We start from the raw sequence: 13930 nt of genomic DNA on the forward strand, positions 1-13930 counted from the left end.
TTTTCAAATGGGTCTTTCCATAAATTACTTTATTTCTCATTAAATGAGCACAGAGTCATTACCATATTAATAACAGATATGTTTATTATTACATATCCATCAGTGCGGCTTTCAATACCACTTGAAACATGCAAATCGTCCTAAGGACGAATCAGTTTTCCAGTGCTTCTTATTTAATACACAACTGCAAAGCCATATAAATTATTGAGGAGGTATTTGGTTAAGAAATAAAATAAAATAAAACCATACTGCCCATACCATGAATGTATTCCTGCTACAAAGCAAGAGTCTGACAGCATTTACTGAAATTCCTGAATTTCACCCAGAGCTTTTTTGTCTTTTTTTTTTTTCTGCATTGCCTACTCATCTCTTGGCTTATGAACAAGAATCAGTCTTTCTTTGTAAGAGGAATTCTCACTCAAAGATTGTACTTAATTTAGAAATGTATCTAGCATCTACAATACTTCAACCAATTAAAGTTCAGTAAAAACTACTGATATGCAATAGCTTTTTAGAGGTTTCTTTTGTTTAGTTTTAGGTTTCTACATTTATCGACATGGCAATAATACAATTATCTCAAATTAAGGCACTAAAAGAACAATGTAAAACCAAGTAAAAGTGTTCTAAGAATAATTTACAGTTCAAACAGTGCATATAATTCTTAAATGTTTGTTAACTTAATGTACGTTATCACTTAAAATTGTAAGGCAATACATTATACAGTAATAGAAATGATGTACCCCAAAATATGCTTCCAAACTCGGTGGTTCTTTTTACTGTTAGTTTCTAATGCCTCTAACAATAAAATAATTTGGTATGGCTTGGCAAAAATGCATAGATTAAAGGCAATTGCTTGTTTTCCCCCCTTTACAAACCTGCTGCATCAGTATTTTGTAAAGCATAATGCAAAATATTTAACACTTTGATCCATTCCATAGTGGGTGGTTAGCATTAAGGCTGTAAAGAACTCTGCAGTGAAGGCACTGAAGTTCAAGTGATAAGGCTTCATTTTAAGCTAGTTCTGCAGTCTTCAAGAGCACAACTTAAGAGTCTTGAAAGCAATTGCAGTCCTTCTCACTGAGAAACCTTCCTCTTCTATTCCGTTTCATATGCTCATCTTGACATAAATATCCCCTTCACAGGGTCAAGAGTCTTTTTCTTTCACTGGTACGAAGAAAGTTGGCTGCGTTTCATTGTGACTGACAGGCTTTTTTGAAAAAATCCAAAAGGCAGCACCTTTTTTATATACCTAGCTAAGCTTTATTTGCTTTAACTTGCATTACATAGTAATAATTAATCTAATCTACCTTGAGGCAAACCCGCAATTAAACACCCTCAGCGTGCTTTTGTGCCAAAGCAAGGAGGAGACAGTAATAGCAATCTTAACCCTGAAGCCTGTGATAGTTATGTTGAAAGGAACAACAGCCCGTCTGCACTGCTCTGTGTGGTTAAAAAAAGCCCTGTTTCTCTGACTGCATCCCATGAGGTTCCATTAAGCACTGTACATGTGGTTAGCTGGAACAAAAAAGAAAACAGACAATTAATAACAAATATAAAAATTAGCTTTGTAACACTAGTGCATGTTTGCCAAGAGCCTCAGTGAAGAAAATACTTGATTTTAACAGAATTTTTTTTTTCAATTGACAAGGTACAATACTATCATAACCTACATCATCTTCCACAAACTGTTCTCAGTTTCAAACAACATTAAGCAAACACAGAGATCAGACAGATGATAGTATTACTGCAGCTTTACAAGTAAGCAATTAAGAGTCAACAATCATGGGTGTATTCATGGCAAATGCAAGGTGACCCTCTTTCACTTGCAGGACAAGAAAAGGCTCTCTAGGCTAAGAGCACGCACATGCAGTTGCAGAGCTCATCTGATGCACAGGAATTTTGCTGGTTGGTTGTTTTCCTCTTCAAACATGCATTAAATTGACTAAGTGCCCAAGTCCAACTGTATTAAAACAAAAGATCTCAGCTGTGCTAATACAATGTGAATAAATCAGCAGACTGGAAGCTATACAGTGTAGGTTCTGATCTTGAAGCAGTACTGCAAATGCCAGCAAGTTCATCATGAAGTTCTGATTCACTTCATTAGTGATAAGTTCTTAAAACGAGGAATAGAACTTAGGATGAACTTTTATATGCAAAGCTCCTTTCAATGGGTCTGAGACACCTCTCCATGAAGTCAAGGAAGCACTGCCTCCTGACTGCAAAGAAAGGTGGGTCAGACCCTGAATCAAATGTACTGAAAGGTCTTCAAGCATGTGTTCAAGTCTGTATCCATTCAACAAAACAGTTAATGCCTGCTTACATGGTAGGACTCCATCACCGAGGGCAAGTTCTGCTATACTGTCTGACAAGAGAACAATTTTCAGATACTCAGTAAAACCCAGATATGTATATCCCATAAAAAATCATAACTGCTTCTCTTATTCCCACACCTAGGTAAAGTGGTGAGGGAGGAGGAGAACTGCAGGATGCATGAGTCCATAGAGGCTGATCCAATAACTGACTGCCTCCTGAGAGGAAAAAAGCCTGGTGTTCCTCTGCTTTATCACCTCCCTGACCCCAGCAGAGCATCCTCCAACTTACCTGTCCTCAGCTTTGGCCATCACTGCACTTCTCAGTGCACTGATCTACTCACTAGCTTGGCACAATTAGTCTACATTTTTTTGACAGTCAGGAAACTGAATTGTGCACCTTCGTGGAAGGGTCCAAAATGGATCATTTTGAATACTTATCTAGGATCCAAGGACAGAAAAGAAGGAAAAGAAGACAGAGAGGGAAAATCCTCCCCTTTAGGTAGCAACGGGCTGTCAAATGAGCTCAGCTACTGTGCTGAGCTACAAGTTAACTGTTCAGTATATAAGCTACACTTTGAATTTATTTAATAAGCCAAATTTAAATATTGGTACATTAGAAGTGAATTTTCCTAAAATACATCCATCACCTCTTCTTTTTAAACACACAGGACAGAATATGAAGTGGTATGGGCACAGGCTGGGCACAGTCCATCAGAGCAGTACTTGTCTAGTTCACAGATACAACTCACAAAAAGTTTGTCTGAGAAAACCACAAAAATGTCCCCAGTGTAACTGCCAGAATGAAGAGTTCCAGCCTGGCCTTTTTCTAATGCTTCTTTGCTCAGTGGAACTCTGGATCTTTTCATTGTTGGCTCTCATTGCTCTGCAGGTGCCATGCAGGCCCCACTGCACTCCAGTCAACCCAGTGCCAGCAGTCTGATGGGGACAGAGCGTCACAAAGACACCCAGGGAGCTCCTCCAAGGGCCCCACCTGCCTCCTGCAGACATCTCCAGGCACCACAACAGGCAGGAGCACACACATACCCAGCACCTCTGCTGCTCAAGTGCTGTGCCTCTCTAAATGGCTTATGCTCAATAGGACTCTTTCTCCACAGTGACTACAATATGCAGCATTAAAACAGAGTTTCTTGTAATTAATTACATGTTCTAGAAGCTCTGTCAGTATTTGATATCATCAAGAAGGAAGACATCAGTTATGTCATCAAGTTCACTGATGGATTTGGGGTCAGTCTAGAAGAGTAATGTAAATGTTAACTGTTTGATTCATGTCACAGCTTGCCAGATAAATTCAAGAAGGTAAAGAGGTAAGATCCCATGCAGGTATTAACTTCTGAACTAACAGAAAACCTAAGAGCTTTATTTCTTCCTAAGAACTTGGAAGATCTCCTTGGGTGATGGGAGAGAGGTGTGAGCAGAGGTTGTACACCAGGGCAGCTGGAAAAAACACAAGGCTGCACTATTTGGAACAGCTGATCTGACCTGACATCCACTTGTGCAAGACCATCACCATCATCCTTTCTCCTTTCGTTCTTGAGGCTCTCCCCCAGACCTCTGTAACTTCTGAACCCAACAAAAAATCCAAGCTTTTGTTTTGTGGAGTTAGGGTTGGATTGCTTTTGTTGTCATGCTTTGGGTTTTTTGGCTTTCCTTTAGGCAAAACATTCCTGGATTAATTTTCTGCTGAAAAATAGATCAGCTCACTCTGGTAATCTGTGAAGCATGAACTGACACAAGATAAAGCTCAGGAATGTGCAGCTGTCCTCCTTCTGGTGCTGGTGAGCTATTAGACTCATTGTATCTTTAGGATCTTAAAAACACAGCTTTAATAATGGTGTTTCTCACTTTTTAAAGAAGTTCCATTCCCTACTTGTGCATTTCTGTGATTCTGTAGCACTCTCAACAGGACAATGCTAACAGGATTAATAACAGCAATAGTGTGGGTACGTGATGTCCCCAAACATACCCATTCCTTTAAGAGTTACTGTAAACTTTCAAATATCCAAATCTGTTCCTTCTATAGCAGATTAGCTGCAGACTTATTCTTGCTAAAGGCAACTCCAATCCAGCACTTCTTTTAAGACAGAGTGAAAAATAATCAATTAATTGATTTAAGAAAATTGATTTTTCTCCCAAAAGAGTATGTATGAAAGCTGGTTATTACAGCTACCAGAGGACCTTGCAAGGATAAAATGGAGAGCATACTCAGAATGCAATTCAAAGAGATTTTGGGAGAGAAGGTCTACAACTCTAAATATCCAAATGTGAAATAAGGAAGTATGGGATTATCTTGAAGGCCTTCACTGAATATATTATGATCTCAAAATTATGATCCCTAGGAATGTTCAAGGCCAGGCTGGATGGGGCCCTGAGCAACCTGATCCACCCTGGCAGAGTGGGTTGGAACTAGATGATCTTTAAGGTCCCTTCCCACCCAAACTATTCTATCATCACTTATGTTTTAGGATAGAAGTCTTGAGGACAAGAAAATCAATGCCCCTTTTGTCTTTCATATTTTTTCTCATCTGTTCCCTCCAAGGAGGATGTTTCATGATACACTCCATGTCTCCTTATAAAATAATATAAGGAGACATGGGGCATAACATATAATAAAGGTCTGCTTTCATTGCATTTCATGCCAGGAATGTTTGGTAGCCCTGCCAATCTGGGAAGACTCTTTCCTTACTGAGACACTAGTTTCTACTCCATACTGTCAATTCATTTGGTTATTTGGGGAGAAAAAAACACACACACTGTATCAGGAAGCTAATAAAGATTAAAATCAGATTACAGCAACCTAAGCATTATAAAAGTGTATTTTACATCATGTCCTGGTTAATGCATAAGGTCACAAATAGTTTACAAAACCAACTACTGGCACAGAAGACAACTGGGAATGGGTAAGCAGAGAGGAAGAACGGAATTAATACTTAACTGGCCTCACAACAGAAGAGTTGGCCTAACAACAGACAGAATCTGTAAGTTTCTCATTTTAGCCCCATTTGCAGAAGACTTCTAGCATACACAGGCTCTGAGTCAATCCATGGATGGGATGACTGTGGACCACCCTTGCTGCTAAATACCATTACTGCCATATCCACTGAGCCTTGCTTTTAAACAGGAAAAAAAATGCAAGCAGCTCTCTCCCATACACTGGCAGGCCAGGTACCACTTCCATGGTACCTTTCCAAATGTGAAGAGCTGATAAATTTACCATAACAGGAGAATTCTGCTCCTTCCTTTGAGATTTGAGCAAAGATTTAGATCAGCACTTTAGCAGCCATAACTATGGAGTTATTTCACAATTTCACATGGAATAGGATTTATAAACTGAGGGGGGTTTAGCTAAGAAATTCTGTAGTTTTTGTAGCTTGTTTCTCACCTAGTTTTTCCAGAAGTATTTTTAACAACTTTTCGGAATGACTGGTTTGCTGAGGATCTTGTAGACAAAGTTCTAGGAGAAGCACGAACAAAAGAAGATGGTGGTGTCTTAGGGATCTTCTTTACTAAATGTGTCACCCACTTCTTCTGTTCATCTTGACAGGATGCCAACAAGAGCATATCTCTTGCTGAAGTTACATCATAACTCACTACAAGGAAAAAGGAGGAAGATGATTCAGTGAAAACCCAGGCTCCTTATCAAAGTAACAGTTATGACACACCAACTGTGCCACTGGAAGGAACAATGGCATCTATATACATTCTTGTATTGGATTTGTTTATATATTTTTGGAAGACAACAAACAGCAGGGAGGATTATGAACAAAATGTTTTTCACGATTTGTCATTCTGCATTAAGATTCTTGAGTCTAACATGAACATTTGAGAAATGAGAAACTTACACTAATTACAATTTTAATAAGCTGGGAAGCTGTGTGTGTGCCTTATGGCCAAGTTCCACAGTACATAACCCTGAATGCTCCACTTCACAGCAGCACAGAGGAGAAACTTTTCCTCCAGTCTATGAGGTGGCTGAAGAACACTCTGCAAGGTCTCAGCATCTCAGCAGAGCTTGCTGATGTCTGCAATTGTTCCTAGTATGGGTCAGGTATAAGTGCAGAGGGAATGGTGAGGGCACCAAGGAGCTGCCCAGTACTTGGGCACAAACCTCTAGGGAACCTTGTGCTCTCAGGGCCCTCAGCAGAGCTCCATCAGGTATACCACAGACCTCCCTACAGAGGTTTGCCACAGCTGCCTGTTCATAAACACTGTAACAGCCTATTGCTTTAATAGCAACTTCCACATCTAAAATCATGGAACTTCAGTTTTAAGTTTAAATTTAAACTGAAGTGCTTTTATTCACCTCCAGTAGTTCAGCAGGTTTGGCTTAACCACATGGAGAATATAGAACAGAAAAAAACCATGAGTATACCTTTGCATGGTGCAATTAATTCCTCCTTTTTATCCAAGTGGTCTCTGTGGCACTTCACATGGCATCTTCGACATTCTAGGGCAGCAGGGGGCTTAAAGACATGCCAGAGAGGTTTGGCACAGGCCTCACAGTTGGCTGGGAAGTGGTATAACGTGGGAATAAATTCATGGCCTTTGTGATTTAGAAAATTTGTCTTCTCTGCCGGCTGTACTGGTTCTACCTCCAAATCCTTCCTGCATTCCCCCTCATTAGCATAGAGAATCTGAAAAAGAACACTGCTGTGTTACTGTTCAAGCACTAAGTACTTTTATATCCTCTTCAAAGAAGCCACCACTTTTTCAAGGGAGTTAAATAGACAGGAGAATATATATCTTTTTACCTGGAATATTTTAGGAATTTCTTCAGTTTCAGCTCTATATACATCTCCTTGAGTTACAGGCCGGACATGAAACAGCTTACTAGATTAGAAGAAATATGAATCAGAAAATGCTAAAAAGTTATGTATGGTTCAGAACAATTATCAAACTGCTTTGAAGTTCTCAGAAATTATGCAAGCAACACGACCTACTTCAACACTGCAATATGATTTTGGGAACTAATTCATAAACCATACAGATTTTGTCTACCCACATAAGATCAAAATACTTCACAGCATGGAAAGAGGGTTATCTTACAATGGATTCAAGATCCATCACAGTAAATTTACTTAAGATAAAGGCATTAAAATACTTCCTCAAAGCACTAGGAAGGCTAACATTATTGCTAGAAAAAATTTGTGAAAACTGGATGAAAGTAACCATATTAAGTACAATACTATCCAGTAGTTTTTTTTACTAAATCACGTTGATGAACAATCTATGCCAAAACATCACAAAAGGAAATCTGGGGCACCAGCTGTTGAAAAAACTATTTAAATTGGAACAAACATCATGTGAGTCAAGACTCTCAGTTCACCTCTCCCAAGATCCTGTTTTCAACAGTGGCTATAGCAGATGTTTATGAAAACACAGTACGAAACAGTTCTAAGAAAAAAATAACTCTTTTCCTGGTTATGAGCAATTGGCAGCTGAAACACTTCCTGAGTTTGAGAGTCCTTCCAGACCACTGTAGCCCCTGATACATCTATTCATGAATTCTAAAACTTTTTTCAATTACCATTCTGTAAGATCCCATAATGTCAATCAGCTGTTAAAACATCACAGTCATGTACCAGTGAGGGGCTTCAGTGATATTTGATACAACTTTCCTCATGTATAACCAATGTAAGGGAACCACAATTAATATATTTTACCACTTTAAACAGAAAACAGCTGGAAAAATTAGAAATGCTTTGGACTAGAACAGCAATGATCCTTTCTCTTTTTATCCAACTTATAGCAATCATAGGACAAAGAGCAAGTACTGTAAAAGTTCTGTTAATGGTACACTAAAATACAGACAGACATTTTCCAACTGGTATGGGATATTAAAAATTATTTATGGAATTTTTATTCCAAGATTCTGGATTTGCTATCTGCTATTTCACACACAACACTCTTTTGTCAATTTGTATCCAAAACTAACAATGACTTTACTTACTCTATATCTAGTACCATTGATGGATTAGACTGGTCCTTGTCTTTTTCATCATTGTAGAACAGTATCTTTTTACTGCTCACCACCACATACTGTGGAAAGAAAGGGTAAAACAGCTGAAATCACATTTTAAAAAGCAATTATTTATCCTAATATACTCCCACATGCACATAAAAAGCCAGAGTAAATGAAAGGCTTCAAATTAATATCAGGAGATACTCAAATCATCCTGAAGGCAGCTACATTACAGACAGCTGTGCAGTGCTACAATTGCAGTGACTGTGTTGTCCCTGGATCACTCTAAAATGCCTGCGATGACTCTGCAAGTCCATCTGTACACAAACTCACAAATTTCAGCTGCTACTGGCAGGCCACTAGGAAATTTACTGTATCACTGAGTGATATGAAGGAAAAGTTATCACTTATAGATAATGTTGTCAAAAACTTCTCTAGTTCTACAGCCTGCAGGACTCACTAGTACTTCACACCAAACTGCTTGTAGGCTAAAACAGAGTCCCATGGCTCCTGCTATTTCCTACACTCCCAATTTAATGGACTGGTAAAATAAAGAGCCCAAATGAAACAGCAGAAACAGAGGTCTGGTACCCATGAATACACTGAGATAGTGAAGAACAAACACCTCTAACCTAAGCCCGTCCCAGTAAGTTCAAGACTGGAATTCACTGCCTGCTGCTCTTCACTGGGAGTTGCTAGTCTAACATCTTTGCTGGAACTCTCCAGAAGCATAAGCTCAGTGACAGCTGTGGCTGTTCCCTCCCCTGCAGTTTGAAATGTCCTGGAAGGAACTGTAAGATATAAGATACTAAGGAGGATTAAAAGGAGGGAAACTGGCAGCTCTGTCTACACTGATCTCCAGATTCACATAAAATATAACCCAGAAGGACAGAAAAGCATGAGAGTGAATGCACCAATAGTTCATCTTGAATCCAAGTACTGGCAGGTAACTGGATGGTAATTTGAATAAATGTCTACTCCTTCTACAAAGGGAGGTTTCAACCTCATTTTACATAGCACTTGAAGCTGACCTCAAAACCTGAGTATGAAAGTCACCTTAAGTTTATACAATAGCATTTTTAAAATGTGCTGTGCAAGCTGTGAGCTACAGTTGTAACTCTCAATTACTGAAATGCATCTAAAAAAAGCCATGAAAGGGCATTTTGTCACAACTCCTTAACAGAAAGCCTGTTCAGCTTGAGTAAGTACTAAGTGTGAACCTCTTGTGATTTTTTCCCCATTGAAGAAAAAGACTGTACTTCAATTCCTTTATCCATTCCAATAAAAACTAATGCCTTTTTCATCTTTGAAGTGTGCACCTTCGCCTTTAAGAGATAAGAGCAAGCCCTTCAGATGACAACTATCACAAATGCAAATTCTGGCTGTAAATGAATTCAATTATCACACTATAGATAAGCCTTGGTGAAAGAACTTAACCTCACAAAAAAAAGTTATGTCAAAATAGCGTCAATATCCTGTTGTGAACATATAAAAAATATTCTGACAGTAGTTCTGTTCTACAATGGTTTTTGAAGGATATTTTATCACCTTCACTGGGGATGAAATGAAGCTCCAGATAAAAATAAGGCTAATCCATTTCAGTGCTAGCTTTAGGTGTAACAAGTGTTTATTCTCAAGTAAGTTTTCCACACTCACCCCCTTCTAACTTAACCTAAATAAGTCAAAGAGCACCAGGCAAAAACATCAGTACTACTGACATTTGAGACAGAAATGCAGCAGCTCAAGTTGTAACAATTCAGGCATCAATCCAATTACACTCGTAATATGATTTTGCTTTTCCTTTAATTTAATCTGGGCATGCCTATATTTGAGGTTGCATATACCTCTCACTTTCACAAAACTGAAACTGCAGAATTAGGAAGAGAAGCACCTGAGGAGGCTGACCACCTGCCAGCTTGTTTCAGCTACAAGAGCAGCTGAAACAAGTGCAGTTCAGTTCAGGCAACAGAATGCACATGTGAGTGAACACAGTCCCTCACTACTGTGTCTCACTGATATGAGCCTCAGCTAGTTAAGGAACCTTATCAGTACAATTTATTTCATGACTGAGCCATCCATCTGCAGCTCAAATTCCTCCAAAGTGTGAGCACATTCAAACTACAGAAGTGTTGGAAAGGAATGGATTAACTGCCTAAAATATCTTGAGGCAAGTAAATATGCCTATACTGGGCATGCCTGAAGAAATTCTGATAGTCTTTCACTGGAGAAGCTGCATTTATCAGGAGTTTAAAATTTCATTTCTCAGAGAATGTAAAAATAATCTCCATTTTTACAAAACAACCACAGAAAGGTACTTAGAAGCATTCTGACAGAAAATGACACAGTATTTTACATAATCCAGAACAGAACAAAGCTACCTGATTTTTGCCAGGCACTGTCAATTCTATAACAAGAGGACTCAAGCAGCCTTAGCAATCAAACAGATCTACAGGAAGCATTTGCCATTTGGTTTTGTTCCTGGTGGTGAACACCTTTTTTGTGGGAAAAAGCACCTTCTCTTTCTGTATATTTTTGCTATTAACATTGCTGGTTTTATTGTGCTTGTCTTAGTCTTGCTTTGTGCTTTTAGTAAACTGTTAAGCCATTAATTCTGCTTTTGTTCCTCCCTTACTCAAAGGGGTGGGGGGGAAGGTGACTGGCCATTAGTTGAAATAGGGCAGAACTTATCACTCACTCCCAGCAAGCCAGAATAGGTGGTGGGTTTAACTTACAGACAAATCACCAAGGTCTGATATTGATGTAAAAATAGGCAGGTCTGGAACTCCAACACTTGGAGTGTATAAAGAAGGCCATGGAAGCCCACTGAAAATAGCAGTACTTCAAAGAAGGAGCACAGCAGCTAAAGACTCAATACAAACCCTCAAGTGCTTCTCTGACAGGAATGAATCCCTTCTCCTTTAAATTTTATAGGAATCATTTCCGTCTGTTGTAGAATGTGAATATAAATAGAAGCATTTAAGAAATACCTTTCAACAAGAATTAGAAAGTTACTTCAAAAGTGTGATTAATAACTCAGTAGTTCCCAGTTGCAGTCTTTGAATATAAAGAAGATGAAGGAAAAGAAACTGTTTAATACAATTAGCTTTTAAAATTGAAAAAAAATTCTAGAGACCATGTTCACTTTTGTATTTAGTTGTTCTAAAAGATGATAAAAGGCGTTGAACTGAAAAGCCAGAAAAGATAATCAGAAACTGGTTCTAAGTATCTCAATTTGAATATTGGAAGTTTCAAATAAAACAGATCATAACCTTTGCAGAGGCACAACAAGATTGCTTTGCTTGGAATGGGAATTCTGTCACAGAGATCCCATTTCTGAGAGTAAATCAGTTATTTTTAAGAGAAACCTATCATTTTAAAGGTAAGGGAGACAGAAACATCCTTGGAAATCGTATGTAGCAAGTTAGAGTGTGATGCACTCTTCCATGACCTTCAGAACATTTAAGTGTGGTATTCCCAACTCTGTGCTGCCAAGTTGTACAAAGAGGTTCTTTTTCAGTAACAGAATTATAAAGATGCTTACTCAAAGAAGAAACGTGATTTTTAATGGTTCCAAGATGCTCACTGTAAAGCAGTTCCTCCCCTCTTGCAAATTTGCACAATGTCATTACTAAAGGTTTCATACTGAACTTGAATTTTCTTGGGGTTTTTTTTCTTCAATAATGTACATACACTAAATTACTCTTAATTATTTTGTTTGTTTCTTAAATACAAGTTGTAAAACCAATTCACCACATGCCTAGAAACTTTTCCAAGGAAACTGAGGAAGAAAGAAAAAAAAGGCATCTGTACCTGTTTCTTCCAGCCATGCCGCCTTATATTTCCTTTGTTTGGTACTGAAAGCCAACCTTCAAGTCTTGATTCTGGTTTTAAGAAATGCATATTTAATAATTTTGTGTATTTACAATAATAAAGCAGAATAGCACAAAAGCAGAATAGCACAAAACTACTACTAGAAAGGAAGATGTACTACATGCAGTAATGGGCAATTACCTATTCAGCAATGCAGAATAAAAAGCACAGCTAAATAAAATGAAGATATAAGCATTTAATTCATGCTTCATCACAAGCCAACATCTGATTACACAGTTACTGCACAATAAAAGTAAAGCTGTTTTCCTTGATGCCAACATCTAACACTGTATGTAAATAGTTTGCAAAGAGCCAGGCAGGAAAGACTTTGCTTTGAAAATATATTACAGTTTAAATTAGGAGATTTTCAATGTAAACATAATTTAACATTCAGAGGAGCTGTATGAAAATACTCAGCAGGAAGATGCAGGAAGTAAAATAAATCAGATCCACATTTTCCACAGGAAACAAAAAAAGGAGAGAGAGCACAAGAGCAAGCAAAGCTACATGGGTGTCCCATTACTCACAGAAGATAAGCATAGGAGATAATTAAATAAGGAATGCAGGAAGAATCAACTAGATATAAAGAATAAGAGACAAGTGTTTTACTCAAATTTTCAGTGAAAAATCCAAAGAGAAATGTAGTACCCTATTTTCCCACCGTTAAACTACTGAAATAATTTAGCATGATACAAAAAAGGGCCACAGGAAAATCAGCAATCTGCCTAATGTGGACTGTTGATTTAGAAAACCCTTCCAGCTAACTGAGAGTGGCTTCTAAAATTTAAAATTATGAAGCAAGGTAATAGTAGCATTGAAAACTTCAAAAAATTTAAGTTAAAATTTTCTGAAACATTCTCCACAACTATTTATGTCCTGAGGAGCAACTGGTTCCTTTTGTCCTTCAGGAATTACTCTATGTGAGGTGTACCCCAGCAAGTTCTGAAATGCATTCAAATGTATGAAAGTTACTGTCCATATGCTTAGCTATATAGAATTACAATGGGACTGACAGCCTAGCAAGGCATTACAATTAGGCATGTAAAAGCCCTTCCCACATTCGCCTTACAGCAGCAAGTATTTAGAAATGGACTACACTTAGGCATATGGAATCATTTCCCATCATTTCTCCACAGAGAATAGCTTCAAAATGCTAGAGGGCCACTGAACTACTGATATCAACAGTAATAAAAGCATGTTAGCAGAACTCCTTCCTGTAAGAAAACTTCCCAGAAAAATGAAGGAAATTTGTACTTCCCTGCATTCTCACATCTGCATAACAACTGTGGGGACTGGGGGGTAAGGGGCCCCACACCCCCCAACCCGACCTCCTCTGCTATCCCAGACTCTTCCCAGTTATTGATATTCAGTACCTTTGGAAAAGAAAACCTATTTCCTTCATGTCTACAGGCCTCACAGATATGTTTACCTTGTTTTGAATACTTTGATTAATTTTTACATTAAGAGAAGATTCTTCCATTTTTAGAAATTATAGAAACATCCTAGAACTCAGGTTTTCATTGCAAAACAAAGTGATGAATTGCTAAAAAAAAACAAAGTATGGAAAACTGTCGTTCAAAAGGAATATAGGAAGGATGACTTGTTAAAAAAAAGAAAAGAAAGCTTCTGTTGAAATAGTGGCATATGAAAATCTGGAAAGATCCAATGATGATGAATTTTACAAGATGCTTATAGGCACAGTATAAGTTTTTCTAGGTTTCCTTCTACTTCAGCATGTTCTGGAAACAATTTCAAAAGAAGTAGGAAG

The 13930-nt window shown here is 38.1% G+C and overlaps 1 protein-coding gene across 2 annotated transcripts in view; it reads right to left on the bottom strand.

The window, feature by feature from the left end:
* Window positions 1-13930, bottom strand: part of ROCK1 (Rho associated coiled-coil containing protein kinase 1) — an 83989-nt gene continuing 70059 nt past the window's right edge. Inside the window, exons 28-33 of one of the 2 annotated variants that reach the window (XM_071418102.1) lie at window positions 12103-12173; window positions 8281-8369; window positions 7082-7160; window positions 6703-6964; window positions 5713-5920; window positions 1-1515 (exon numbers count right to left, since the gene is read on the bottom strand). In XM_071418102.1, the coding sequence (XP_071274203.1) occupies window positions 1512-1515; window positions 5713-5920; window positions 6703-6964; window positions 7082-7160; window positions 8281-8369; window positions 12103-12173 (713 nt within the window). In that variant the 3' untranslated portion in view covers window positions 1-1511. Of the gene's footprint in view, window positions 1516-5712; window positions 5921-6702; window positions 6965-7081; window positions 7161-8280; window positions 8370-12102; window positions 12174-12689; window positions 12739-13930 lie in introns of those variants that run through there. The other variant, XR_011677065.1, reaches the window with a different exon arrangement.

This window comes from Agelaius tricolor, unplaced genomic scaffold (genome assembly GCF_023055355.1).
Source record: "Agelaius tricolor isolate 1412-34295 unplaced genomic scaffold, bAgeTri1.0.p SCAF_2, whole genome shotgun sequence".
NCBI classification, from domain to species: domain Eukaryota; kingdom Metazoa; phylum Chordata; class Aves; order Passeriformes; family Icteridae; genus Agelaius; species Agelaius tricolor.